This window comes from Uranotaenia lowii, chromosome 2, assembly GCF_029784155.1.
Source record: "Uranotaenia lowii strain MFRU-FL chromosome 2, ASM2978415v1, whole genome shotgun sequence".
NCBI lineage: Eukaryota > Metazoa > Arthropoda > Insecta > Diptera > Culicidae > Uranotaenia > Uranotaenia lowii.
The window spans coordinates 231,633,719-231,660,217 of NC_073692.1; the positions used below are offsets into that span (position 1 = coordinate 231,633,719).

The 26,499-nt window shown below is 36.6% G+C and overlaps 2 protein-coding genes across 9 annotated transcripts in view; one reads left to right on the forward strand and one right to left on the reverse strand.

Annotated features, from left to right (window-relative positions):
• Positions 1–26,499, forward strand: part of LOC129740983 (dual oxidase maturation factor 1) — a 220,635-nt gene that overhangs the window by 89,025 nt on the left and 105,111 nt on the right. The window lies entirely within an intron of this gene.
• LOC129742391 (uncharacterized) lies at positions 5,481–8,108 on the reverse strand. Its single transcript, XM_055734292.1, has 3 exons — positions 7,878–8,108; positions 6,457–7,712; positions 5,481–6,189 (listed from the first exon to the last, which is right to left on the reverse strand). Exons 1-3 carry the CDS (start codon positions 8,106–8,108, stop codon positions 5,481–5,483), a joined length of 2,196 nt encoding a protein of 731 aa, XP_055590267.1.

Genomic DNA, 26,499 nt, shown 5'->3' on the forward strand with positions numbered 1-26,499 from the left:
GCCTTTATCACGACGAGCCATGGTACTCTCGGTAAAGTTTGTGGAAGAAGGAGTGAATGGATGTCGGATGAAACTTGGAGGATGGTCGATGATCGGAGAAAGGCGAAAGTCGAAATTGAGCAGGCATGTACCGGGTCAGCCAAAGCAGCCGCCCGCTTGCGATATGCGGAGCTGGAAAAGGCAGTTAAACGAGCTTGTAGACGAGACAAGAGAGCCTGGACAAACTCCCTAGCCGAAGAGGGAGAAAGAGCCGCCGCCAATGGAGATATCCGATTACTTTATGACATTTCTCGCCGCCTCAGTGGTGCAAGGACTAATGCAAGAATGCCGCTAAAAGACCGAGCAGGTCAGTTATTGACCGATCGAACAGATCAGCTCAAACGATGGACTGAGCACTTCGAACAACTCTTCCGAGTCACGAATAGCGATGGCCAACAGAATCTGCAGCTCGAAGCGCCAACAGTAAGTCGCATAAATGGCGTCAACTCGGAAGCGCCTTCGCTGGCTGAAATAGAAGCGGCAATCAAAAACATGAAATCCAACAAAGCACCTGGGATCGATTGCATCCCTGCTGAAATGCTGAAAGCCGACCCTGCCCTATCAGCACAAATGTTGCACCGTCTTTTCGCTGACATCTGGGATACTGCAACATTCCCGGCCGACTGGATGCAGGGTATCCTCGTAAAGGTCCCGAAGAAAGGAGACCTGACAGAGTGCGGTAACTGGCGAGGCATAACGTTGATCTGTACAACCCTCAAAGTACTCTGCAAAGTGATCCTGAACAGGATCCAGGAGAAAATAGACGCTACACTCCGACGGCAACAAGCTGGATTCCGATCCGGACGATCATGTGTGGACCACATCACAACGCTACGAATCATACTGGAACAAATCAACGAACTCCAGGACTCTCTTCTGCTGGTGTTCGTTGATTTCGAAAAAGCATTCGACCGACTGAACCATGAAAACATCTGGGCGGCTCTAAGGCGACGAGGGGTCCCAGAGAAACTAGTCCATCTCATCGAAGCACAGTACGAGGCATTTTCGTGCAAGGTCTTGCACGACGGTGTCTTGTCCGAACCAATCTCGGTAACTGCTGGAGTGAGACAAGGATGTATTCTATCACCGCTACTTTTTCTAATCGTAATGGATGAGATTCTGATTGGATCGATTGACTGTGCACCGAACCGAGGATTGCCGTGGAATCCTTCAACAATGGAGCAACTGAACGACCTTGACCTGGCTGACGATATTGTTTTGCTCGCCCAAACACAACCAGATATGCAGAGCAAACTCGACGACCTCACCGAAAGTTCCAAGGCAGCAGGTCTCAAAGTCAATGTCGGAAAGACCAAGTCGATGGAGATCAACACAGGAAATCCCTCCAGTTTCATGGTAGCTGGGCAACAAGTTGAGAAAGTGGAGTGCTTCCAGTATCTTGGTAGCCAGATAACGCCTGATGGTGGTACCAGAAAAGACATCGAAACCCGGATAAGAAAGGCCCGATTTGCGTTTGCGAGTCTCCAAAACATTTGGCGGTCACGCCAGATCTCTCTACGAACGAAAATCCGAATCTTCAACTCAAACGTCAAATCCGTATTGCTGTACGGGTGCGAAACTTGGTGCACATATGCGGTAACGACGCGAAAACTGCAAGTATTTGTAAACCGCTGCCTGCGGAATATCATCCGCGCTTGGTGGCCTGGCAATTGGATCTCGAATGAGGAACTACATCGCCGGTGTCATCAAAGGGCGCTAGAAATCGAGATTCGGGAACGTAAGTGGAGATGGATTGGGCACACGCTGCGAAGAGATGAAAACGAGATTTGCAGAGAGGCGCTAGATTGGAATCCAGAAGGTCATCGAAGAAGAGGCAGACCCAGAAATTCGTGGCGGCGAAGTCTAACCGCTGAAATCCGAACTGTCGACGAGAATCTTGACTGGGACCAGGTGAAGACGCTGGCTCCGGATCGTCAACAGTGGAGGTCTTTTACCACGGCCCTATGCACCGGAGGATCGGCGCGGGACCACTAAGTAAGTAAGTAAGTATTTATTATCTTGTATATCTCCGTACGAAGGCTGCAGCAGTTTATGAAGCGTAAGGCCATTTCAACTAGCTAATCGCATCCAGAATTAAGCCAAAAACGAACCAATGTACCGAATGATGGCATTTTACAACACAAACGTCGATATTATTCAACTAAGCATGTCCAGAGAACAAATCAAAAGTAGAATTGTGCAGTGCTCTTTTACAAATTAACAATTACTGTAGTTATTAAGTGTCATTTATGTTATAGAATAAGATAAAGGGCTGACGCCTAGGATCTAATCAATTAAAACTAAAACTAAAATATTTACATTTTATAAAAAAAAATCTTCGGAATGTAGGTAGGCATAATAGTGGCACGTCATCCAAACATATGGAAAAAATTGTGCCTAGTAGTTTACAAAGATCATGCATAGTTTTATGACTTACTTTATTTTTCGGGTGAAATAAAATTAAAAACACCATGTCTTTTGAAGGTACATATAAAAACGAGTTATAGTAAAATGACAGAAAAACAAAATAATGTTGCATTTCTGTTTTAAAAACACTACCTGAATGCGAAAATTTGAACGATTATTTGAATAAATATTACACTTCTTCCACTGTCTATGTTATTGATCATAAAAGTTTAAAGTGCTTGAATATTTCAACTGAATGAAAAAAGTTTAGTTGAATTGAAACTATTTACGAATTTTATTTCTTAAACTTTTACGTTTGGCTCTCAAATCGTTATTTTCAAACACCTATGAATTTTTTGAGTAATCTTTTAAACTTTATATAATAAAAAGTTTGTAAGTGGAACTTCAAATCCTGAATTCGCTAGAGCTAAATATTACATTACATCTAAGTTTGACATTTGTCGGCCCAACCTGTGTGTGGTTGAGCCACTAGCTCACTCATCAATCAACGAACGCAGAACAGCATTGTTCACAACTAGCTGCCGGCAGTTTGTAATTCCAGCCATGAGTCAAAGGTCTAAATATTGCATATCATGACTCGTAAGGTACAAACCCTAATGAAGTTCGATTCTATCGTACAACACCTATAGCATTCGGCACCCTTTCCATTGACCACTTGGCGCAGACAAGACTCAAAGGGCGATTTGGAACAACAAATTGGTCAAGTCTCGAGACTAAAAGCGACCGTTTGTAGACACATTCGACTCGAGATATTGCACTGTGTAGGTCGTCGAGGACTCCGATAATTTGATCAATGAACTGTGAAATATGATTGATGAATGTACCATTTGTAGCTGATTCAGTTACATGTGATAGTTGTTCTCAATCAGCTCTTTCCTATAGAAACTCGAAACGAAGACGATATAATTTAATTTGATATACTACGCATGTTGGTCATGAGCTATAAATAAGGACCACTAATTATGACCCTGATATTTGAACTATGCAGAATAGACTGAGTCGATTTGGGGTCATTTTAGAATTTCTAAAATCCTAGGTTGTCAAAAACTTCATTTTGGTTCAAAACTCAGGTTGCTAGCTACAACTTACTTAAAATTTAAAAAAAAATATGTAAAAGTTTAAGACCGATTTTTTTTAAATTATGATTATTTCTGAGAAAAAACATTTGTTCATACATTTGTTGGACGAAACAGTTAAATATGAATCTAGGCAGAGGAAAAAAGCAATGACAAGTTTAAGTTCATTACAATAAGTCTTAAGAACGACATTGTTTCCTTTATATTGGATGATACTTCATACAATCATTCGTCATTATAAAACGCATGATATGATAACACACATAGATCATAGTCATCATGAATCATTAAATGTGGTGACATCGTGTTAAGATGAAATCTAGAATCGGTAATGATTTTACGATGGTCATCAAATGAGTTTTTCTTCATTTTTTATGACTTCAAATGACATCTATCCAATGTAATTACTATTCTGCAGGATACTCGTATGAGGGACAGCCTTTTTATTGTATGGCAAAATAAATGACAGTATGGTAATAAAATGTGCACATCGTTAGGAGAACTTCGGTAATGAAAATTAATTGACATCACTTAACCGTTTTACTCAACCGTCAGCCGTGATAATACTACATAGAGTATTTACACAAAATGTAGAAATTTTTAATAGAAAAATTAACTACCGAATTCCGTTTATAAGCTTGGTTATTGCTTTTAACTGCCGAACCGAGAAAAGCATTTTCGGTCTTAAAACTTGTATGGATTGTATGATTTCAATCTTGTATTCGAAAATTAACGATTCATTTAAACCAGTGGTTTTTAAAAGTGGTCCCTGCAGCCCTCCGGGGGCGTTGGGAGTTTCCAGGGAAATGATAAACACAGCTCTAAATTTTGGGGCCTCGAAGCGGCAGTGAAGTATTCGGAAATAGAATCACAATTCAAAACTTCAAAAAGTGGTTAGTTCTAAACTTGACAATTCTACACGAGGTACAAAGTGAGTTTTTTCTGTTATTTTTGAAAATTATTTCGGTGTCAAAGTTCATTACAAAATTGTTTTACTCTCGGAAAAGCAGTGCTGCACAGAAACTTGTTGCTAAAATCCTTGATAAAAAAGTACATAAAAATTTGTTATACAAAATGTTTGTGAAGGGTATAATAAATTACAAGTAACTATAAATTTTGCGAACTCTTATCCGCCCCTGAAAATTTTAGCCGTTAAAGTCCCTGGATTGTCAATTTGACACTCCTGACTTAAACCAAATCTTTGTTTCTCAACCGATTTTTAGAAAAATGTATAGTTTTGGCAATATCGTAAGGTAACTCAAATATGTTTCTCAGACAATATTCAGCTACAACTCTTCAATTTTCCGTTATTGAAAGTCTAAGAAAAAAATCCGAAACACATGCTTGGGAAAAACACTGAAGATCTGAAGTTAGAAGCTAAACGTTGCACATAAGGATATATTTTTTTGGATCATGACCACAAGATATGTTAAAAGAATTGAAATTGAAATTGACAAAAATTGACGAATTCAACACCACTTTTTTCATTTTTTGTGGTCATTATTTTATAAAATTAAAAAAAAAATCTTGTGTGCAGCATATAGCTTTTAACTTCAACTTTCTTGGACACTTATAGGTTATGTTCGGCTTTCGGTCTTTCGGTCAAGATTTTACAACACTTTTTATGTGCTCTTCATCCAACGTTTCGAATATTTATTTATTCTTTTTCAAGGAACTAAAAATAAAGCATAAAGCATAAAACATATTTCTTGTGAAACGAAAAAATGTTCACTTACTCGAACATTCGTGCTATAGTCCGAAATAGATGCGCTCCTAAAGCGTTCATCAATCGTCGGTTTCTGGCTATAAAATTTGAATTTGAAAATGGTTCAGCTCAGAAGTGAGGAGGATAGCGTGTAACTTACGTGCCCAATACTATAATCTGGCCTGGGCGGCGGCGCCTAATCCGTATTCCGAATGACGTCCCGAAGCAACACTTTATCCACTCGACTCACAGTTTGTTATTGTTGTTTGGGTTTCTTCTTCATAGCCAGAAACCGGCGCCGATGAGTGCTTGTGAGCTATCTGGGAGAGTGTGTGGAACACTCCGCCGTAGGAGATCGCTCTTCCGTCCGTGTCGCTCTGTATATTGACGGTATTCGGAGTGCTTTGGATATAGCACATTTCGAGTACCTCTAGATGCCGGCGGTGCTTGTTGGAGCTGTCGAGAACGGTGGCTTTTTCAAAGTCGAACATGTGTCCCTGGTCGAAGCAATGTTCAACAACGGCCGATTGTCGTAGCTCTCTGATGGCTGGGTCTGATGCTGTGGACCCTGAGGCGATGATTCGGTTTAATTTGGTGACGTCACATTTATGCTTGGACATTCTAGTACGAAGTTTGTAGCTAGTTTGCCCAACATAAACTTTTGAGCATGTCTCGTTACGGTCGGATGCGCCTGCGCATGGGATATTGTAGACCACATTGGAACGATCGATCGGTTGTATCGGGTCCTTAACCACAGGCAGTAGGCTGCGTATCGTATGTTGTTGCGTGGTGCCGATGCGTACTTGCGGATAGTCCGTTTTCAGTGAGCGAACTATGTTCGCAGTTAGGCCGTCGATGTTCAATATGGATCGGTAATGTTGTGTGGGTGTGTCTTGTGTGTTTTGGCTGGTGGTGTCGGTTTCGTTCGCTTTCTGCACTAATCTATTAATTAACGTTGTTGGGTAATCGTTTAATTTCAAATTTTCATGAATCAACCTGAGTGCGGCGTCGGGGGAAACGTTTGTCGAAAAGGTTTTCACACGTTTTATGAAATTCAGAGCCGTGTTGATTTTGAGCCGTGTGTTATGAGCTGATCTGAAGTTTAAAAAGCGACCCGACGAAATTGCTTTTCGATACCACTCGGTTTTTATTGATTGGTCTGCGTGTCTGATCAGTATCAAATCCAAGTACGGGAGGCGATGATCTGACTCTATCTCGACAGTAAATTGGATTTTCGGGTGGTATTGATTGAACTTTTCTCTTACCTGTTCGACATGTTCTCTTGGTAGGGCTAGCAGTAGGTCATCAACGTATTTCCTTAGGATCGGGATCTGGAAATCGAGTGTCCGTGTGACATTGTCTAAAAGTGATTCCATCACAAAGTCAGCTATCGGGCTGGACACAGGATTGCCCATCGCCGTGCCGTATGTTTGTTGGTAAAATTTGTTTTTGAATCTGAAATAACTGCAGCTCATGCAGAAGTTAACGATTTCGAGGAACATGTCCAAATTTATGTTTGTGTTCTTCTTTATCGCGTCCCAGTTGTTGATGATGTTGCGGAGAACTAGGTCCCGGGGGATACAGGTGAAAAGGGAAACAACATCGAAAGAAACGAGGATGTGATCCGGTGGAAGTACAACATTGTTGATGAAATCGCAGAACTCAAACGAATCTTTGACGTTGTATTTGCTGTTGATCGATGCTTGAAGTATTCGTCCTATGTATTTAGACAGTTCATAAGATGGTGACGTCATGCATGGTACTACTGGTCTTAATGGCAAGCCTACTTTGTGTGCCTTGGGTGTCCCGTAGATGCAAGGGGCTGTTGCTTTATACGTTTTTAGCTTTAATTCTGTTGCCCTGTTGATTAATTTTAAATCTGCTAACCTTTTTGCGAACTCGTTGTTTTTAGTTTGGAAACCATTTGTAGGATCGCGAGTAAGGCTTGCATATGTGCTTTTGTCCCCGATAAGTGTTTCCATCTTTGCATCGTAATCTTCGCGTTTCATCATTACTGTTACGTTACCTTTGTCGGCTTCGAGTACGATGATGCTCGGATCAGATTTTAAAAATTGTTTTGTGGCGATAATCGCGTTTTTGTAGAAGTTGTCTGAAGGACTGCATCGTGTTCTATTTTTCTGCGAGTGGATGTGGTTTATTATTTTGTTAGCCGCTGCGCTGCGGTTGCGGATCTTGATATCTTCGTCCTCTGTCGTTTCAATTATTCCTTCGATATCTGCTATTAGATGATAGAATGTTTTTGGTGATGTAATTGGGGGCGGCAGAGCGAACTTGGATCCCAGACTGAGCAAGAGTTGAACAGGTTGCGGTACCTCTACCGTGGTGCTGTTGTGAAACGCCCGGAGGTTATGTGATGGCGTTTTCTGCTCGAGGGATTTTATCGATCTGTCCATAATCTTTCGATATTTACGGTCAGTTTGGGCCGCGCGTTTTTGCTGATGAATCTGTTGGAAAGCGTTTTGTTTGGCAAAGAAACGGTCGCTTTCATAATCTGGGATAAACCGTTTTATGTTGCTGCGTGTATCTGTTATGCTGTTGGCAATCTGTTTCATTTTATAGAACGTATGTCTGATTTCCAAATTCAATATCGCTCTCTTGAACCGATTTACCTGCCTGTCGAGCTCGTTCAGGTAGGGGCTGTTGTCTTCAAACAGCGCAAAGACACATCGAAAAACGTCTGTGATGTGTGGGGGAAACATACCTGTTTGTCGGCATCTTATTAGGAAATCTTTCCTAGTTGTCATATTTCCCATCTTGCGGTTCAGGTTAGCGAACATCTTTAGTGAATGTTTTGCTTCGGTGCCGTATTCGTGGTCAATCTGGGTGTAAAAGTTTGCCATCTTTCTACTTATTTGTTTTTCGACCGGAGATAATTTATAGGTTATGTTCGGCTTTCGGTCTTTCGGTCAAGATTTTACAACACTTTTTATGTGCTCTTCATCCAACGTTTCGAATATTTATTTATTCTTTTTCAAGGAACTAAAAATAAAGCATAAAGCATAAAACATATTTCTTGTGAAACGAAAAAAATGTTCACTTACTCGAACATTCGTGCTATAGTCCGAAATAGATGCGCTCCTAAAGCGTTCATCAATCGTCGGTTTCTGGCTATAAAATTTGAATTTGAAAATGGTTCAGCTCAGAAGTGAGGAGGATAGCGTGTAACTTACGTGCCCAATACTATAATCTGGCCTGGGCGGCGGCGCCTAATCCGTATTCCGAATGACGTCCCGAAGCAACACTTTATCCACTCGACTCACAGTTTGTTATTGTTGTTTGGGTTCAGGTTTGGGCTGTTTGAAGACAACAGCCCCTACCTGAACGAGCTCGACAGGCAGGTAAATCGGTTCAAGAGAGCGATATTGAATTTGGAAATCAGACATACGTTCTATAAAATGAAACAGATTGCCAACAGCATAACAGATACACGCAGCAACATAAAACGGTTTATCCCAGATTATGAAAGCGACCGTTTCTTTGCCAAACAAAACGCTTTCCAACAGATTCATCAGCAAAAACGCGCGGCCCAAACTGACCGTAAATATCGAAAGATTATGGACAGATCGATAAAATCCCTCGAGCAGAAAACGCCATCACATAACCTCCGGGCGTTTCACAACAGCACCACGGTAGAGGTACCGCAACCTGTTCAACTCTTGCTCAGTCTGGGATCCAAGTTCGCTCTGCCGCCCCCAATTACATCACCAAAAACATTCTATCATCTAATAGCAGATATCGAAGGAATAATTGAAACGACAGAGGACGAAGATATCAAGATCCGCAACCGCAGCGCAGCGGCTAACAAAATAATAAACCACATCCACTCGCAGAAAAATAGAACACGATGCAGTCCTTCAGACAACTTCTACAAAAACGCGATTATCGCCACAAAACAATTTTTAAAATCTGATCCGAGCATCATCGTACTCGAAGCCGACAAAGGTAACGTAACAGTAATGATGAAACGCGAAGATTACGATGCAAAGATGGAAACACTTATCGGGGACAAAAGCACATATGCAAGCCTTACTCGCGATCCTACAAATGGTTTCCAAACTAAAAACAACGAGTTCGCAAAAAGGTTAGCAGATTTAAAATTAATCAACAGGGCAACAGAATTAAAGCTAAAAACGTATAAAGCAACAGCCCCTTGCATCTACGGGACACCCAAGGCACACAAAGTAGGCTTGCCATTAAGACCAGTAGTACCATGCATGACGTCACCATCTTATGAACTGTCTAAATACATAGGACGAATACTTCAAGCATCGATCAACAGCAAATACAACGTCAAAGATTCGTTTGAGTTCTGCGATTTCATCAACAATGTTGTACTTCCACCGGATCACATCCTCGTTTCTTTCGATGTTGTTTCCCCCCCCTTTTCACCTGTATCCCCCGGGACCTAGTTCTCCGCAACATCATCAACAACTGGGACGCGATAAAGAAGAACACAAACATAAATTTGGACATGTTCCTCGAAATCGTTAACTTCTGCATGAGCTGCAGTTATTTCAGATTCAAAAACAAATTTTACCAACAAACATACGGCACGGCGATGGGCAATCCTGTGTCCAGCCCGATAGCTGACTTTGTGATGGAATCACTTTTAGACAATGTCACACGGACACTCGATTTCCAGATCCCGATCCTAAGGAAATACGTTGATGACCTACTGCTAGCCCTACCAAGAGAACATGTCGAACAGGTAAGAGAAAAGTTCAATCAATACCACCCGAAAATCCAATTTACTGTCGAGATAGAGTCAGATCATCGCCTCCCGTACTTGGATTTGATACTGATCAGACACGCAGACCAATCAATAAAAACCGAGTGGTATCGAAAAGCAATTTCGTCGGGTCGCTTTTTAAACTTCAGATCAGCTCATAACACACGGCTCAAAATCAACACGGCTCTGAATTTCATAAAACGTGTGAAAACCTTTTCGACAAACGTTTCCCCCGACGCCGCACTCAGGTTGATTCATGAAAATTTGAAATTAAACGATTACCCAACAACGTTAATTAATAGATTAGTGCAGAAAGCGAACGAAACCGACACCACCAGCCAAAACACACAAGACACACCCACACAACATTACCGATCCATATTGAACATCGACGGCCTAACTGCGAACATAGTTCGCTCACTGAAAACGGACTATCCGCAAGTACGCATCGGCACCACGCAACAACATACGATACGCAGCCTACTGCCTGTGGTTAAGGACCCGATACAACCGATCGATCGTTCCAATGTGGTCTACAATATCCCATGCGCAGGCGCATCCGACCGTAACGAGACATGCTCAAAAGTTTATGTTGGGCAAACTAGCTACAAACTTCGTACTAGAATGTCCAAGCATAAATGTGACGTCACCAAATTAAACCGAATCATCGCCTCAGGGTCCACAGCATCAGACCCAGCCATCAGAGAGCTACGACAATCGGCCGTTGTTGAACATTGCTTCGACCAGGGACACATGTTCGACTTTGAAAAAGCCACCGTTCTCGACAGCTCCAACAAGCACCGCCGGCATCTAGAGGTACTCGAAATGTGCTATATCCAAAGCACTCCGAATACCGTCAATATACAGAGCGACACGGACGGAAGAGCGATCTCCTACGGCGGAGTGTTCCACACACTCTCCCAGATAGCTCACAAGCACTCATCGGCGCCGGTTTCTGGCTATGAAGAAGAAACCCAAACAACAATAACAAACTGTGAGTCGAGTGGATAAAGTGTTGCTTCGGGACGTCATTCGGAATACGGATTAGGCGCCGCCGCCCAGGCCAGATTATAGTATTGGGCACGTAAGTTACACGCTATCCTCCTCACTTCTGAGCTGAACCATTTTCAAATTCAAATTTTATAGCCAGAAACCGACGATTGATGAACGCTTTAGGAGCGCATCTATTTCGGACTATAGCACGAATGTTCGAGTAAGTGAACATTTTTTCGTTTCACAAGAAATATGTTTTATGCTTTATGCTTTATTTTTAGTTCCTTGAAAAAGAATAAATAAATATTCGAAACGTTGGATGAAGAGCACATAAAAAGTGTTGTAAAATCTTGACCGAAAGACCGAAAGCCGAACATAACCTATAAATTATCTCCGGTCGAAAAACAAATAAACTTGGACACTTAGTGAAATAGTTTTGAGCATTCCGTAGCTGATCTACAGTCTTTTTCCGAAGCATGTTTTTTCGGATTTTTTGAAAGCGTTAGACCCTACTCCTCCCTTAAGTCTCAAGTAACTCGAAAAAATCACAAAATTGAAAATAAAACTTTTCTGTCCAAGAGAAAAGTAAAGTATCAATCTAAAAAAAAACCTGTGATTTTGACGATGTTTAAAAATGAACTCATAATACCTATACAACGAGCTATTGAACATTTTCCAATGATTTTTAAGACTAAAAATTTTGCATTTTTTAAATGACAATTTTCTTAAAAGTTGTGAAAAAGGAGGGGTGAGCAATTCATCTCCAAAATTTCAAAAATTGTTTTTTTTCGCTTAAAGATTCTTCCTGCTGAATTTGGTGAAATTCGGAATTGCGAAATAAGGGGTAACGTACCCTTGCTAAGGGAAATGACCGATAAGACGAACCAAAATAGCAGAAAACCCGAATACTTTCTTACATGTCGTTTGCATCAGTACTAACTGTTCAATACACAAAAAAAATTTCAAAAAACGCTTCACAAAGCAACGATTGTTATCATTCGATTCAAAACAACCCAGTGTAGGCTAATCATGCTCGGATTGTGGTTTTTATCTCAATCACATATGAGTCATGAGACATTCAGAGTGGCCCACGTTTCCCCATGGCCCACTTTACCTCACTCTCCCCTTCAGAAGAAAAAACTTCCGGATGCTTCCGCACTCGTGATATTTTCAATGTTGAAATGGAAAAATTTGTCTTCTTTTTGTAAAATCCTGCACCATTTTAATTAGTTGCTCAAGAAAATAAAAGTTTTAAAATTATAGTTAAAAATTGTTTTTTCGTACTTATTGTAAATAATTGATTATACCAATGCAATGATACGTTTCCATTCATGTTAATCTCGTGGAATATCTATAAAAGTCTCTGTTTTTTTTTTAATTTCCTAAAGTTAAACATGATTCTTTTTTTTCAAATTGAGGGATGAAAACTTTTGGATTTTAAGTTACGGATTTCAAGGCTAGGTAGTTGAATTGATAAAATATTATTTTTATAAACTGTAATAATATTAAAGTAGGCTTATTTATGTTGTATGCTTGTTGGTTATTCACCATGGGTGCACGGATTCACCGCAGTTTCTGCCTATGTACATATATGTGTTTACATGCATTCTTTAGATTATTAAGTTCGACATATCCGGCATACCCGCTAGACCACATCGGCGCTTCAGAATATTTTAATAGGCTTATTCCAAGATATTCAAATGTATGACTGAGTATCAAGATCAAAAAACATTTTGGCCAACTCTTTGTTCTGTATACTCGGTCTCATGGCCGTAGGAACGGGGGGGGGTGGGTTTGGGGGATAAACCCCCCCATGAGGATCCAAAACGGCAAGCGAGGTATTCTACTCTACACTCAAAATTTTAAATTCAGAACCAAATTATGATAAAAGAGTAAGGTTAATCAAGAGAAACAATCTAGTTTAAAACTAATGTCAAAACATCAAAAATCCATCCCAAGTCCAAAATTCTGCTACACTTTTTCAAAATTTTCTCATTTTTTCATAGAAATTTAGGTCTGAACATTGAACTTTGAATTAAATTAAACCTGTTTTTGAGGTTCTGATTCCATAATAGCCATAACCAAATTTGTATTCATTTTTTCATATTTCGGATTTTTTATCCAGTTCAGGATTCTTGATTTTGAGTTCGAAGAATCATGAGAAATTAAAAAAAAGCTGCTTTGAAATCCAGGTTCAAATTTTTTTTGCATGTCTTATCAAATTAAAATCATGTTTTTCGAGATCATATGCATTTTCAATATTTTGATAATAGATTAACGAATAATAAAAAAAAGAGAAATTTTGTTATATTGAAATTCGAAGTTCATAATTTAATTCTTACACAAAATTCAAAAACTTAAAGCTACGAAATTCAGATCTTTGAAAATTCAAATTTAATTCTTATTTACTCTACAGCTTAAAAATAAATAATTTAAATAGTAAATTTAGATTAAACCTGAACTAAAGAATTTAAATAATAAATAATTGAAATGGTGAATGAGGGCTCTAAAATTTGGCTCACAAAATTTTTATCTAGAATAAGATTCGGGAACCGTATTTTTTGTACATATCATATGGAAATTCAGATACAGATTCAAAGCGCAATTTTTGAATGCAGATTCTAAATTCAGAAAAAGGTTTAACTTGTAAATTAATTTTGCAATTCAAGAGATCATGAATTTAACACATTGTGGACCAAATACGAGTATCTAATTTTTTTTTTTGCTTGTCTACAGTGTGCTCCACTCTGAAGTAAAACTCGAATAGACTGAATTTTAGTGTTAAACTTTATTCGACAAAATTGAACACAACATTTGCCGTAGATTAAAAATGCTAATTTTTTAAAATTTAGTGCAGGGGTTTCTGAGATAAAGAATGCCGAATTTCAGTTATTCTCGTCATAAATTTCTTCGCGGTCCTTAATGTGTTAAGATTGCTTGTCAATTCAATTTCGTGATTTCCTTTTTTTACTGAAAATTAGTTTGTAAATACAATTCAATTGAAAATCACAAATTTAAAGTATTATTTAAGTTCTTTGTTTCATTCGAAGTCGCCAAATTTTATTTTAAAAAGTCATTCACAGGATTTTCTTATGGAATTGATTCCTTATAAAAATATTTGCAGTTAAAGAAACATCTTCACCTAAAAAATTTGCATAAAATTCTTTATTTTCCTAGTGTATTGTTTAACATTATAAACACATTGAGGGCACCAAAATTCGGCATTTTATGTTTCAGAAAACAAAAAACCAAATCTTGTTTATTTAATACTAGCTGATTTTACCCGGCCTTGCTCGGGTTCACGTAAAAATAAATCAAAATAAGCTGTTAGACTTTTCGAAATTTTTGAAGCTTTATATTTATCATTATGAAAGATTGGAACAATGTTTTCAGAAATTTTTCGATTTTATCACTTTTCGATTTTTTTTCTATATTCGCCAAATTTTCGTTCGATGTTTTCAGGTTTTTCTGCAGAAATCGTTCAGAAACCACCTTAATATTCTTTCAAAAGCGTAGAGCGTCTTTGTTCATGGTATTTTTTTTTATGGATTATGATATCGAATATAAACATTCAATAAAATGAAAATGTCATTGATGCTTACTTTAGCTGTATAGTGTTTGAAATCATCATTTGGATTTTCAAAACGTTTGTAATTATCGACATAAATATTGCAAGCTAGTGCTAGTGTTATTTGTGCTTGATTAGCCGCTTTGAAATAGTTCACTTTCTTGGTTATGCAAATCAAATAAAGATGTGGGATAATGGTGTTGATTATTTTTTTAATTAGTTTATTTGAGAGGGAGTCATGCTCATTTTTTTTACCAAACATTTTTAGGAAGCTAGAAAAGATTGGTCTTGATTTTTTTTTATCTTTGAATGATTAAACTGTTTTATATTTTTCCCATTCCTCATCTAATGAAAATCTCTTTTGAAGATTATCCCACTTTCAAAGATGGATGATAAAACCGTACAATGGTATGTTCAAGTTTTATTTACTTTTTTTTATTCGTTTTTTTGAAATTTTTTTTACTTAGAAATGTCTAAAAATACTCCCGAACCATGTTGAAGACTCACTTTGTATGTTTGCTTTTTTAATATTTTATTTAACACTGTTTTATGATTAGTTTTTCCAGTTCCACTAATAGTTTTTTAACTTATCAAGAACAAATTTTTTTCGGAAGAATGGACGATTCACCATTCTATAATGTTATGAAAAAGGTTTTATATGAGTTATATTTAAATTTTTCTTCTTAAATAAAATTTTACAATTATTTTTTCAAAATTAGATGGTAGAATTGGGCACATTGATGACCAATAATAACTTAAAAGCTATGAATTGCCCAATGAAAACGAATAAGATCAAAAATAAGATTTAATTATCTAATCAATTCTTGAACCACCCGTTTAAATTCCCAGACGACAATCAAAGCGTTGAAATCGTTGCCTCCAACTTATAACTTTGAATCTAATTAATTTTTGATTCTCTAAGGTAAATTCCAAAAATATTTAAATGGTTGGTTCTTAAAAGCTGGAATTTTTGAAAATCAGTCCATTAGTTTTCAACACTCAGTCCGAATAGTAATTCAGTTGAAGATGTCAATTTACTGTTCACTTTTCAGTACACGGTGGGGGAGGGATTCGTAAGTAAGTAAGTCAGTTCACTGTGTATTTTTATAGACTCTTAAAGCCCCCTAGCGGCAGCATTTCGAAAACCACGACAATTCAAGTCAATATCTTTCTAACAGGTTAGTTGTATTTTTCAAACCGAAATGTGGGCTCATAATTGCATCCAAATACCTCGTACCGGTTCAACGCGCTTTAAACTGTAGAAGAAAAAAAGCACGCCAAAAATTACCCCCTATCAAATTTTCAATCATTAGCAGGCTTTGATTTGCTATCCAGTACACGTGAACTCCTGGACGGTCGTTTCTAATACCCGGCCCATGGTGATGGTGAAAATAACCCCGCCAAAGGAAAAAAAACGGTTAACAAAATGGATGCCATGACTTTTGGTTCGTGTGAATAAAACCGAAAGTTGTATGGGAGGGCCCCTTTTCTTAGGTGGGATGGGCTCAAAACTATTACTAAAACCTTACCTTGGTTCAACTACATCTCTGTACCAAATTTCAGGCTGATCGGTTCAGCGGTGTGGATTTGTATAAGGTGCATACAAACAAACAAACATATATAGTCCAACTCATCTTTATATATTAGATAAATATTTGAGTAATGGGAAGTGATATGTTGAATTTTGCAAAATGGGGATCATTAATAGATTCATAACGTTTGAATTATGATTTGTAATGGAGCATACTAGCGGCAAGCGAAAAAAATGAGATATCTCGTATTAGGTCCGCAATGTTTCAATATTACAGTTATTTTAAAGACAAATTTCAAACTAAAACCATTAATTTGGTTCACGTTTGCATAAAAAAAAAAATTGCATACGAAAATCTGATGATTTTTATCACTTTCTGTTTTTTTAATTTAATTTTTTTCATCAAAGGTTAAAATCTATGAATTTGCAAAATAGTTTGGAAAATTGGGCTTGTTAGAATAAGTTAAAAAAAAAAGAAAGAAAGATTTTATGCCCAAATCAACTAAGTTTGATCTACTAGAATCTAAAACAAATTCAAAGATTTAAACCATCGATGAAAGTTAATTTCACTCACCTTTTGGGTTTTGGACTAATTTTCTAAAGTTACGATTTAAAACGAAATTTTTTAAGGTCAAAGTACCGTAATCCGGGGTAATATCGATCACTTTTTTTCAATATTTTTTCGATTATTTTTTCTGTTGAGGGGAATGTGGCATGTTTTATATTTTTAAAATCAGTTCTAGACTCTAATGAACGTAAAACATGGAAGCAGAAATCTATTAGACTACTTTAAGTTTGATTTAAAAATAGTTTTCGTCTCTGTTCAGCATTTGATGATTTGGGGTGACATTGATCAGTCTCTATTCTGACGGTTTTAACGAGTTTTCTTGATCATAAAGTATACAAAACACCTTCATAATATTTACAAATGCCAGTTTATCAATTCTACCTCGATTTTCAACGTTTAAAAAAAATTTATAATCGAAAAAAGAACTTCACACATTCGCTTAGGCCCTCCCACTATTTCCATTTTCATTTTTTCTTCAAAGTTAACGATTTTATAAGGTTTCTATCTTTTTGTCCAATACGGATTTACTCTTGGAAAATGTCCTAATTTTTTATTATCAAAAATTTGTCATTAAATGACTATAAAATAGCACTATAACTATTCTTATACAAAGAACAAAAGTTGTTCTTTCACATTAAACAACCCGTTCTCCTCTTAATGCTTCAGGAGAGCTGTTTGTTTGCGATCCTTGGAAAATATATATATATATTTCAAGATTTTGAAATTGAATTTTTCTATCAAAAAAATTCAAATACAAGTTAAATTTGGCCTATTTGAAACTCCTTTTATAGGCTTTCAAACGTAGAAAACAGTTTTCAAAAATTCAAACTATAGACTGAGTTATTGATGATAATGTGGGAAAGTTTATTGTTGGTCAAATTTATCCCGGTGACCAAAGTTACCCCGTTTTACGGTACTTAAAAATGAATAATCATATAGTTACAAACAAAGTTTGATTTTTTTTGTATTCGTGAATTGTTGGGCAAAAAATTATAGGTAAAAACAAACCCCCCACCACCCCCCCCCCCCCCCTCCTTTAATTTGGCCGAATGGTAAACAACTTTCAAATTAAAGTTTACATGTAAAGCAAACCACGATCTGGCTCGGTTGCCAGAATATTGTTAACTACTTATTTTGTTAGATTCATTAGACATTATTAAAAAAAATAACAACATATTTAAATTCTAAGAAAATCTCAATTTTTGTGAGAGTTTGATTTGTCCAGCCCGCAAAATGCAGGAAAACTTCTGAAAGTTTTCTCTAGGGCTTACTAATATTTGAATTCGAAAATTTTTATTTATTTTTTTATTTAAAGTAATGATGAAACCTTGATATCTGGGCACAAAATATGATGTTTTCCTAAGTTGCAGGCTTTTTATAAAAATCTGATGCTATTGAGATATTAAACCAAACTTGTAAAAATAACTTTATAAAAATAAAATACTCAAAAAACTCATTTTCATGATTTCAAAACCAATTGAGTTTGATATTTTGAAGCATTTCAGTTTTTTTTAAAATAAAAAATCAAACTATCAAAGAATAACACCGTTTTCAAGGCTCTTGAAGTGTTCTTTGAAATTTTTAAATGTTACAAAAATCAATTCTAAAATTAATCTTCGTTTTAGAAAAAGCACATACATATTTTTGCTGCAAATATTTTTTTGTGGCCCGCTTAAATAGACTTAATCTAGATTTTATGCACTGTGATACCGACCGTGTTATGGAAATGTTACTGTCTACAAACTGGCAAATACTTTCGAAGATCTGAACATCGATGTTGCTGTATCAACCTTCTATGATCATCTCTTGGACGACTTACGCATTTACACGCTGCCTAAACGAACACCAGTACCAGCCTTACAAGTTCCCTTAGTGGAATTCTGAGTTACGGAAGAGATACAACTTAGTTCGCAAAGCCTGTAAATGCTACTTTCGAGACCGAACGGACCAAAACAAGTCAATGCTCTCAATACTAGAGATTGAATATTCGACTCTTCGCAACGCTGTTTACAACCAATACGTTTTTAATATCGAATGCAACGTGAAACAAGATCCTTCGACATTCTGGAAATACATCAATAGCCGCCGCCTTACTAACCGTATCCCATCGTCTGTGACGCTTCAAGGACGCAAGCATCAAAGAGTCAGCTGACTTGTTTGCCGATTTTTTTAGCAGCTTGTATAGCTCAGTCACTGCTGATTGTATTATGATACACTACCCAGCTATGACATCAGTCTAAATACCGCAACTCGTTTTCACTGAACAAGAAGTTCTAAAAGTGCCAAATTATCTTGATCCCTCGAAAGGATCTGGGCCTGATGGGATTCTAACACTTCTTGTTCTAAAAATAGCTACTTCGACTATCACACCACTGCACTATGGGGCAGTTCCATACAATGAGGCGGCAAAAAGTATGATTAGGTGTTTTGGACTATTTTGTTATTTTTGAAAATTTTGTATGAAATTTACTATTTTAACTAACTTAAAATAAAATCTAACAAAAATTTTGTATAAATAACTTTTAAAGTATGATGTTTGGTGTTATTTTTGACTCTACTTTTATTTTTTTCGAAAACCGGGTTTTGGACTAATTGATCATTAAATGATAAATAACATCAAGACATTTCATGAAACTCAAGAGAAAAATGTGTGAAATGATTGATAAATCACGAGAAACATTATTTTTGACAAACCAACATAAACTTTGTTGAATTTATACTCATTAATGGGTAAAAATTACCCATTTGCATGATATTTCAGTTTTATTTGACTATAACTTAAAAAACGGTGCTTTAAGGTGCCTGGAATCTCCTCCATTGTATTTTTAGGACTTTAAAGTAGATCTTGATAGCAAAAAGAGTACGGGGAAATGCGGGGATTTTTTTTGGCAAGGCTTTGAAGTTTTTGGCTTTTGAAAAAAAATAATTATTTACTCTTTTTTCTGATAGATCAATTTAGTGTATAAAAATTTTGAATAGTTTAAATTATAGCTTTTAATATAAGCTTTCATGTAGTGTACTTTTAATTTAAGAAAAAATGTTTTCTATAGAAATATATGTGATTTAAATTTTTTTCTCCATCATATAAATTTTTCAATTTTTGAAAGTCTGATGTCTGTGGTACGTTCAGTATTCAAGATAATGTGTTGAAAAACTGGGAATATCTTAGTTAAATATTAAGTTATTAACTAGTAAAAATAAAAAAGCGATCCGATAAAGTTCAGTTTTTGACTTTTTGCCGCCTCAAACCCCATTGTGCACTGTGCACGATTTTCAATCGATAGATGTCGGAAGGTACTTTTCCTACTCCGTGGAAATACGCATCAATTACTGACCAATATCGATTCTTTGCTGCTTTTCCAAAGTGCTAGAACTCCAATACTAACCGATGTCCAGCACCGGCTCATCAAGAAACTATCAACCTTGACAAACCTAATGACCTATGCTAGCACTTTGCATTCTGCAACAGGTAAAAAACTGCAAGTGGATTCGATATACGTAGATTTTGCGAAGGCTTTCGACAAAGTACCTCACAGAATCATAAGCGAAAAACTTGATCGATATGGATTTCCCGAGTTGAAAACTAAATGGCTGTATTCGTATCTGCTGAATCGTCGAGGCTTAATAAACTTTCGTGGGACTCACTCCACCATGTTCGACATGCCGTCTGGTGTTCTGCAGGGTAGTCATCTCGCACCGCTTATTTTCGTGATTTTTATCAACGACCTGGTAACATTTCTTCAGTCGCCGAAAATGCTGTTTGCAGATGATCTTAAAATCTACCGGACCATTGACTCAATATTGGATTGTGTTGCGCTTCAGGAATACGTTGACCGATTATTAGTTTGGTGTGGATTACACGGCATGGAAGTTAACGCCGAAAAATGTAAGTGTATAAGCTTTTTAAGAACCAGAGCCTTTGTTGTCTACGATTACGGTTTGAGTGGCACCTCTCTCGAAAGAGTAACCCTTACTAAAAACCTCAGAATAACGTTTGACCAAAAGCTCTCATTTGTTTAACATACTGCGACCACCGCAGCCAAAGCCTTTGCTTTGCTCGGCTTGCTGCGTCAGAATACAATCAGCTTTGAGGACCCGTATGCTCTGAAAACAGTTTTCTGCTCATTGGTACGCAGTGTTCTGGAATATGCGGTACCAGTCTGGGCACCCTACCATTCTGTCCACAGCGAAAGACTCAAAAGGATTCAGAAAAAAATCCTCCGCCACGCACGGCGTCGATTGTCATGTCAAGATCCCGTACGGTTACTACCCTATTATGAGAGGTGTGCCCTGATATCAATGACGTCTTTGAGCCAAAGAAGAACTTTTCTACAGCGCACCTTCGTCTACGATACCTTGACCTTGACAAATTCCGTTGACTACCTGCAACATATACGTTACACGCCAACTGTGTAATCAAACCATGTTTTGGTTGCCAAGAAGCAGGACAGTCTTCGGACAGAATCATCCCCTCTTTCGATGTTGTGATGTTTTCAATGCTGTTCTCACTTGTTTGACGGTCAAGTTACTAAATTTAAGTATAAATGTGCAATCCGTGACGTCACCTAGCATAATTGCTATGTAATTTAATTATAAGCTAATCTTAAACAATCAGTTTGTATGACAATAGTCAAAGACTTCAGAAGTAAATAAATGCCGCCAACCGTGACCTAGAGGATAGCGTTCAAGTCTTCTAAGCCAAAGGTCATGAGATCAAGTTTTAGTCACCGCAAACATAGTACTCTTTCTGTGGGTTGGTGGTGTTATCATTAGTAAAATGCTAGCCATTATATACTTGAAAGATGTATGCTTGCTTAGTCTTAAGTAGAATTTAGATCTCTTCAAAGAAACATGAAGTTTCACTGAGATCATATATGTGTGTGTTCGTTTTTAAATAAATAAATAAATTTAAAATTATCACATTCGAACCATTTATTAATGATTTTTTTTCTTTCTCTTTTCCTTTCAGGTATGTTGCTTATCATCTGTATAATGTAAAAATAATAAATGGTAAGGTTCCACCTGTGAATTTTGTGATCTAAAAAGTTTAGATTATTTCCTCTCTAAATCATTAAATTTTGTTTCAAATGTACTGATGAAATTTTCGTTACTTATTCATTTCTAAGCATTTTCAGCGTTTTCAGTCTGCAAAAATAATTAAAACGGTGTTTTTTCCTACATCTGGCGTTTCGACATTTATTATGCCTTTTTTTCAATGAATAATTAATTTTCGTTTTGATCGTCTTATTTGTTTTTCGAATCTACGAATCTGTTCTTCTATAAAAATTGTGTTCGTCCAATTGTAGATGAGGAGAGCTCAATATCTATTGCAGTGTATGATATTTCCGCTGAAAACTTTTTGTGATAACACCTTTAAATATGATTTTGTTTATTGCTATTTGTTTATCACCAGTATCACATGTAGATGAAAAAATGATTTTTCTTCAGCAACAAGTGGTATTGGTTGATAAACAAAAACCAACAGAAAAATACAAAATCATGTTTAAATTGTAATCAAAAGGATTCATCGGAAATATCAAATGAAGAGGCCAGCACAGCCTAACACTGAGAAACTTTTGATACCCTACGTGACGTCGGCCACGTCTACTTTTTTGACTATCTCTAATTTTTCCAAAAATTCTGTAATGGTTTTCAGTATTGAAATTTCCATCGTTTTCACTGAAAAAATGAAAGATTTGTACTTCTTTTTATATTTTACTTGAGAAAAATCAATTGAATAACATATATTATCATATTTTCCAATTTAAAGTAAAAAATCTAGAAATATTGTTGACACAAAAAATAACCATTTCAAAAATACGTAAACTTAAAAAAAACTGAAATCTGTGAATATTTTCAAAATTCTGTGTTCTGGGACACACATTTTGTGCTAAAAATTTTCTCACAATTCTGTGAAATCAAAGATTTCGTCTATTTTGCCGAAGATATAAGGACCTAAACAAACCATACGCCCAAATATTCACAATAAAAACAACTTAATTCTACCTCTAAAATAAAGACAAAAAAACTTAATTCTGCCGATATGGTTAGTAAAAAGTAAAGAAAAATCGAAGTTTATCAACTAGTTTTTTTTTTCAACTTTTTACAAAAAATAAATATAAACAATGCGATTTATGATCATATTTTCAACCGGATTCAACGGTTTTAGTTGCTGTTAATGGCGGCTAATTTCCTGAACCGATTAAAATTTTCACTGTTTTTTGCTCAAACTCGATTGAAGTTAGGAATGCATTCCCATGATTATTTAGTACTAGGCTAAAAAAAAGAATAATATGTATTCAATTCAAATTCTCAAAAAAAATATGGAAAATGAAAATCACAACAATTTAAAAGCGTGTTTTCTCGAAATCAGCTTTCAAACACTTATACCCTTTTGGCTCCAAGGGCCTCAAATTTGAACCTGGCAAACAACAGAAAATGCATTTTGTTATGAAATTTAGCATCATGGTCAGCCTGTTGGCTCTTTGTGCACATTAAAAGATAAAATATTCATGTATTTATTTTTAAATCAAACTTTGTAGACTGTAGTGAAGATCTTAGCAACACTTTACATCATAAGGTACAGCGTCTAGGAAGGAGGGCGAATTGAGCAAAATATGAAAAGATGCACAACCATAAAAGCTAATATAATTCTTTAAAGCGTTTAATTGAATAACTGGTGATTGTTTTTATAAATTCCAAGAAATTGATTTCAAAACCACATTTATGTTAGTAAAAATCAGTATTAACTTCGCAAAACTCCAAACTTCCAAATCTATCTTCTGGTGAAATTTTGCCTTTTGGAGTACGGTTTATGTTAAATCTTAGAGTATTATTGAAGTCAGAAAGGAAACTTTGATACTTAACATTGGTTCTGAAATCTGAAATAAATACAGCAATAAACTCACTAATTGAATTAAAATCTTCTTAGTTTTGAACAGCTTATCTCATAAGTATAGTTTTTAGACAATGAGTTATTGGTATAATCAAACACATTAATGCAAGTTAATTTGATAGATGAGTTCCCATTAACGCCGCGAAGACGAATAACCCATTAGGATATCCAAAGCATCACAACATAAAACCGAAGAAAAGCGACTCAGCTCCGGTTGGGTTTACGAGGATTGCCATTTTTTGTCTATCTGAATCAATTACAATTTGTGTCTATTCGAATGCGACTTACGGCTATGCTGATTACTTACAATACAATCTGAACGATTACTTCAGTGGATAGGCACGCTTAACCTGGTGGAGCACCTTTGACCAATCATGTTCAATCTCGTGGCACGGATTGGGGGGTTTGCATAATTAATTTTATTACCCCTGCTACTTCCGCCGCGACCGTCCTCGTGTCCTCAATTTGCTTCCCGCGCCGAACCATCTCGTTTAGTATATCACGGATGAAAAGGTCTCTCCTAAAACTGGCAATAAACGCCTCCAAACGTTCGAGCGTTGCGCCAGTAAGTAGGATTGGATGTGATGTGTAATGGACTCAGGGTGATTTCGACCAGTTAAAGATGGAACAAATAGCAACTACAAGCCCCAATACACAGCTAATTGACTGTCAGGTTGTTTTGGAAAGACAGGAAACTTGTTAAACGGCTCGTAACCTTTGGAGGTGAGGTTCTTGTATAATAAAAACAAGTTTTTCTTGGCCTTTCTAGTTGGCTTTGTCGGGTTGGTGCATCCTCTTTTTGTGATATTTAACGTGATTTAACTGTAGTTGAATCCTACATCTTTATTGTGGATGCTTTGCTGATAATTATGAGTCACTTTAGAATTAACTTAATCACACTTTAGGGGGTGCCAAAGATACGCCTTCATTTTGAAAATTCATTCAGAAGTTCAAAGTGTTTATGGTCTTAACACTCAAAGGCCCAAGCTAGAAAAAATGGTGGTTTTAAAAACTCAGTCAGCTATAACTTGTCAACTCAACCGATTTTCACAGGGTCATGTAAAACCAAACAATTTAGAGTAACTATTAGAATGTAGTGCAAGAAGTTTATGAATATGCATCTGTTTTTAAACTTTTCGACTGTGTCATTAGTTTTGAATTTTCAATAGAGTATGAATTTAAAAAAACCATTAAAACGTTGTGTACATAGTTTAGGAGCCAGAAACTCTGAGCACCTTTTATTGATATCCATCTGTGGTGTACATCACCTCTATCATGTTATATTTTTAATATTCGTTGAGATAAATATTAACATACAAGTTAAATTTACTGAAGGAATTGTAATACAGTAATACCTCGATATAAAGCAACGAATTTTTTTTTCGTTGCTTTACATCGAAGTTACGTTATATCGAAACACTACTTAAAATGGTCCTTGGGAGCATCGATAGTGATTGTAAATGTGAAAAAGTTGATTCTAAATTCTGTTTCTACGGATTTAAGAAACGTAAAAAAAAATATTTTTGCCGCAAACTCAACAATTTTGTTTATTTAATTCCAACAAACATTTTCAGAAACAATTAAAGTGAATATTCCAACAAACATACATATTTTTCACAATTTTACAATCAAGTTAAAACTTTCTTCTACTATTTTGTCCATAACTTTTGACCGCATCTGCCGCAATGAAAATTGCATATTAAGCAGCCAACCGTTCTCCTCTGCATATTTGATAGCCACATCAAAACCGTTTAAAGCAGACTGCTCTTACTCTCGTGAATAATCGTCATCTTCTTGTAAACTCGATTGTGTCTGGAGATGTAAATTACCATTATTATTAATAATAACATCAATGGTAAAAAAATAGATTTTTAGAAACTTACAGACTGCGAAGGATCGTCTATTGTTGACAGCGAACCCTCCACATTGTTATCCTCGTCTGGATGATTAGGATGCAGGATAGAAACGATTTCGTCATCATTTAACGTCGCGTATTCAGCATCTTCTTCGTCGATCTCTTCCGTCTGAGCAAGTTTCGCTGCAATTCCGTTCCACATTTCTCTGAGAACAGACAGTGGTAACTCGTTCCAAGACTTCCGGATAGCTTCTGCGGAAACTGAATCCCATGATTGTGCAACCCAATAGATTGCATCCTTAATGTTTATGTTTTTTATGTTTTCGGCAAACTCTCCACCTCGACCTTGAATTTCACGCATCATTAGATTTCTGTACCGTGACTTAATCATTTGAATTATGTACTGGTCCATTGGCTGTATTGCCGCAGTGGTATTCGGTGGTAAAAATATGGTGAAGATCGACCCATCTTCGGTTTTCAGCTCATCTGCTTTAAAATGCGCAGAACAATTGTCTAAAACACAGAGGACTGAACCAGCTGTCAAATCGCATACAAACGCACCGTATCTAATTTTTGGTACCAGAACGTCAGTGTGGTTCCCGAAATTATCACTTCACCCCATAACAGACTCGAAATAGGGTAACATTTTGGTTGCCAAACGCATCCGTTTTTGTCATACTGCAGATTTAGAATCAATTTTAATAAGGTTTATGCTGAAAACTCTGCATTTTGTGCCCAACCATAATTTATTAATGTTACCAAAGATTCCTTTGATTGACATTCCCGAGCCGCAGATATGATATCATTTTAAGGAATATTAAAAAAATGCCTCTGGTTGAAATTGTTGCAATGAAGACGGCCTTGTTGCCCATATACGTGTTTCACTTGTTTCAATTTTCTTCTTCCTGCGGTTTTCTTGACTAAAAGCTTGGTACGGAAATGTTTGCTTTCTTCAGCCCTTTGCTAAAACAAGAGCAGCTTTGATAGGTAAACCAGATTCTTCAAGAAACTTGGTGATTTTTGGCACAAACTGCTCGAAAAACCATTCTTTAAATAAATTTCTGGACATCCAGGCGTTCTTGGAGGACTGTA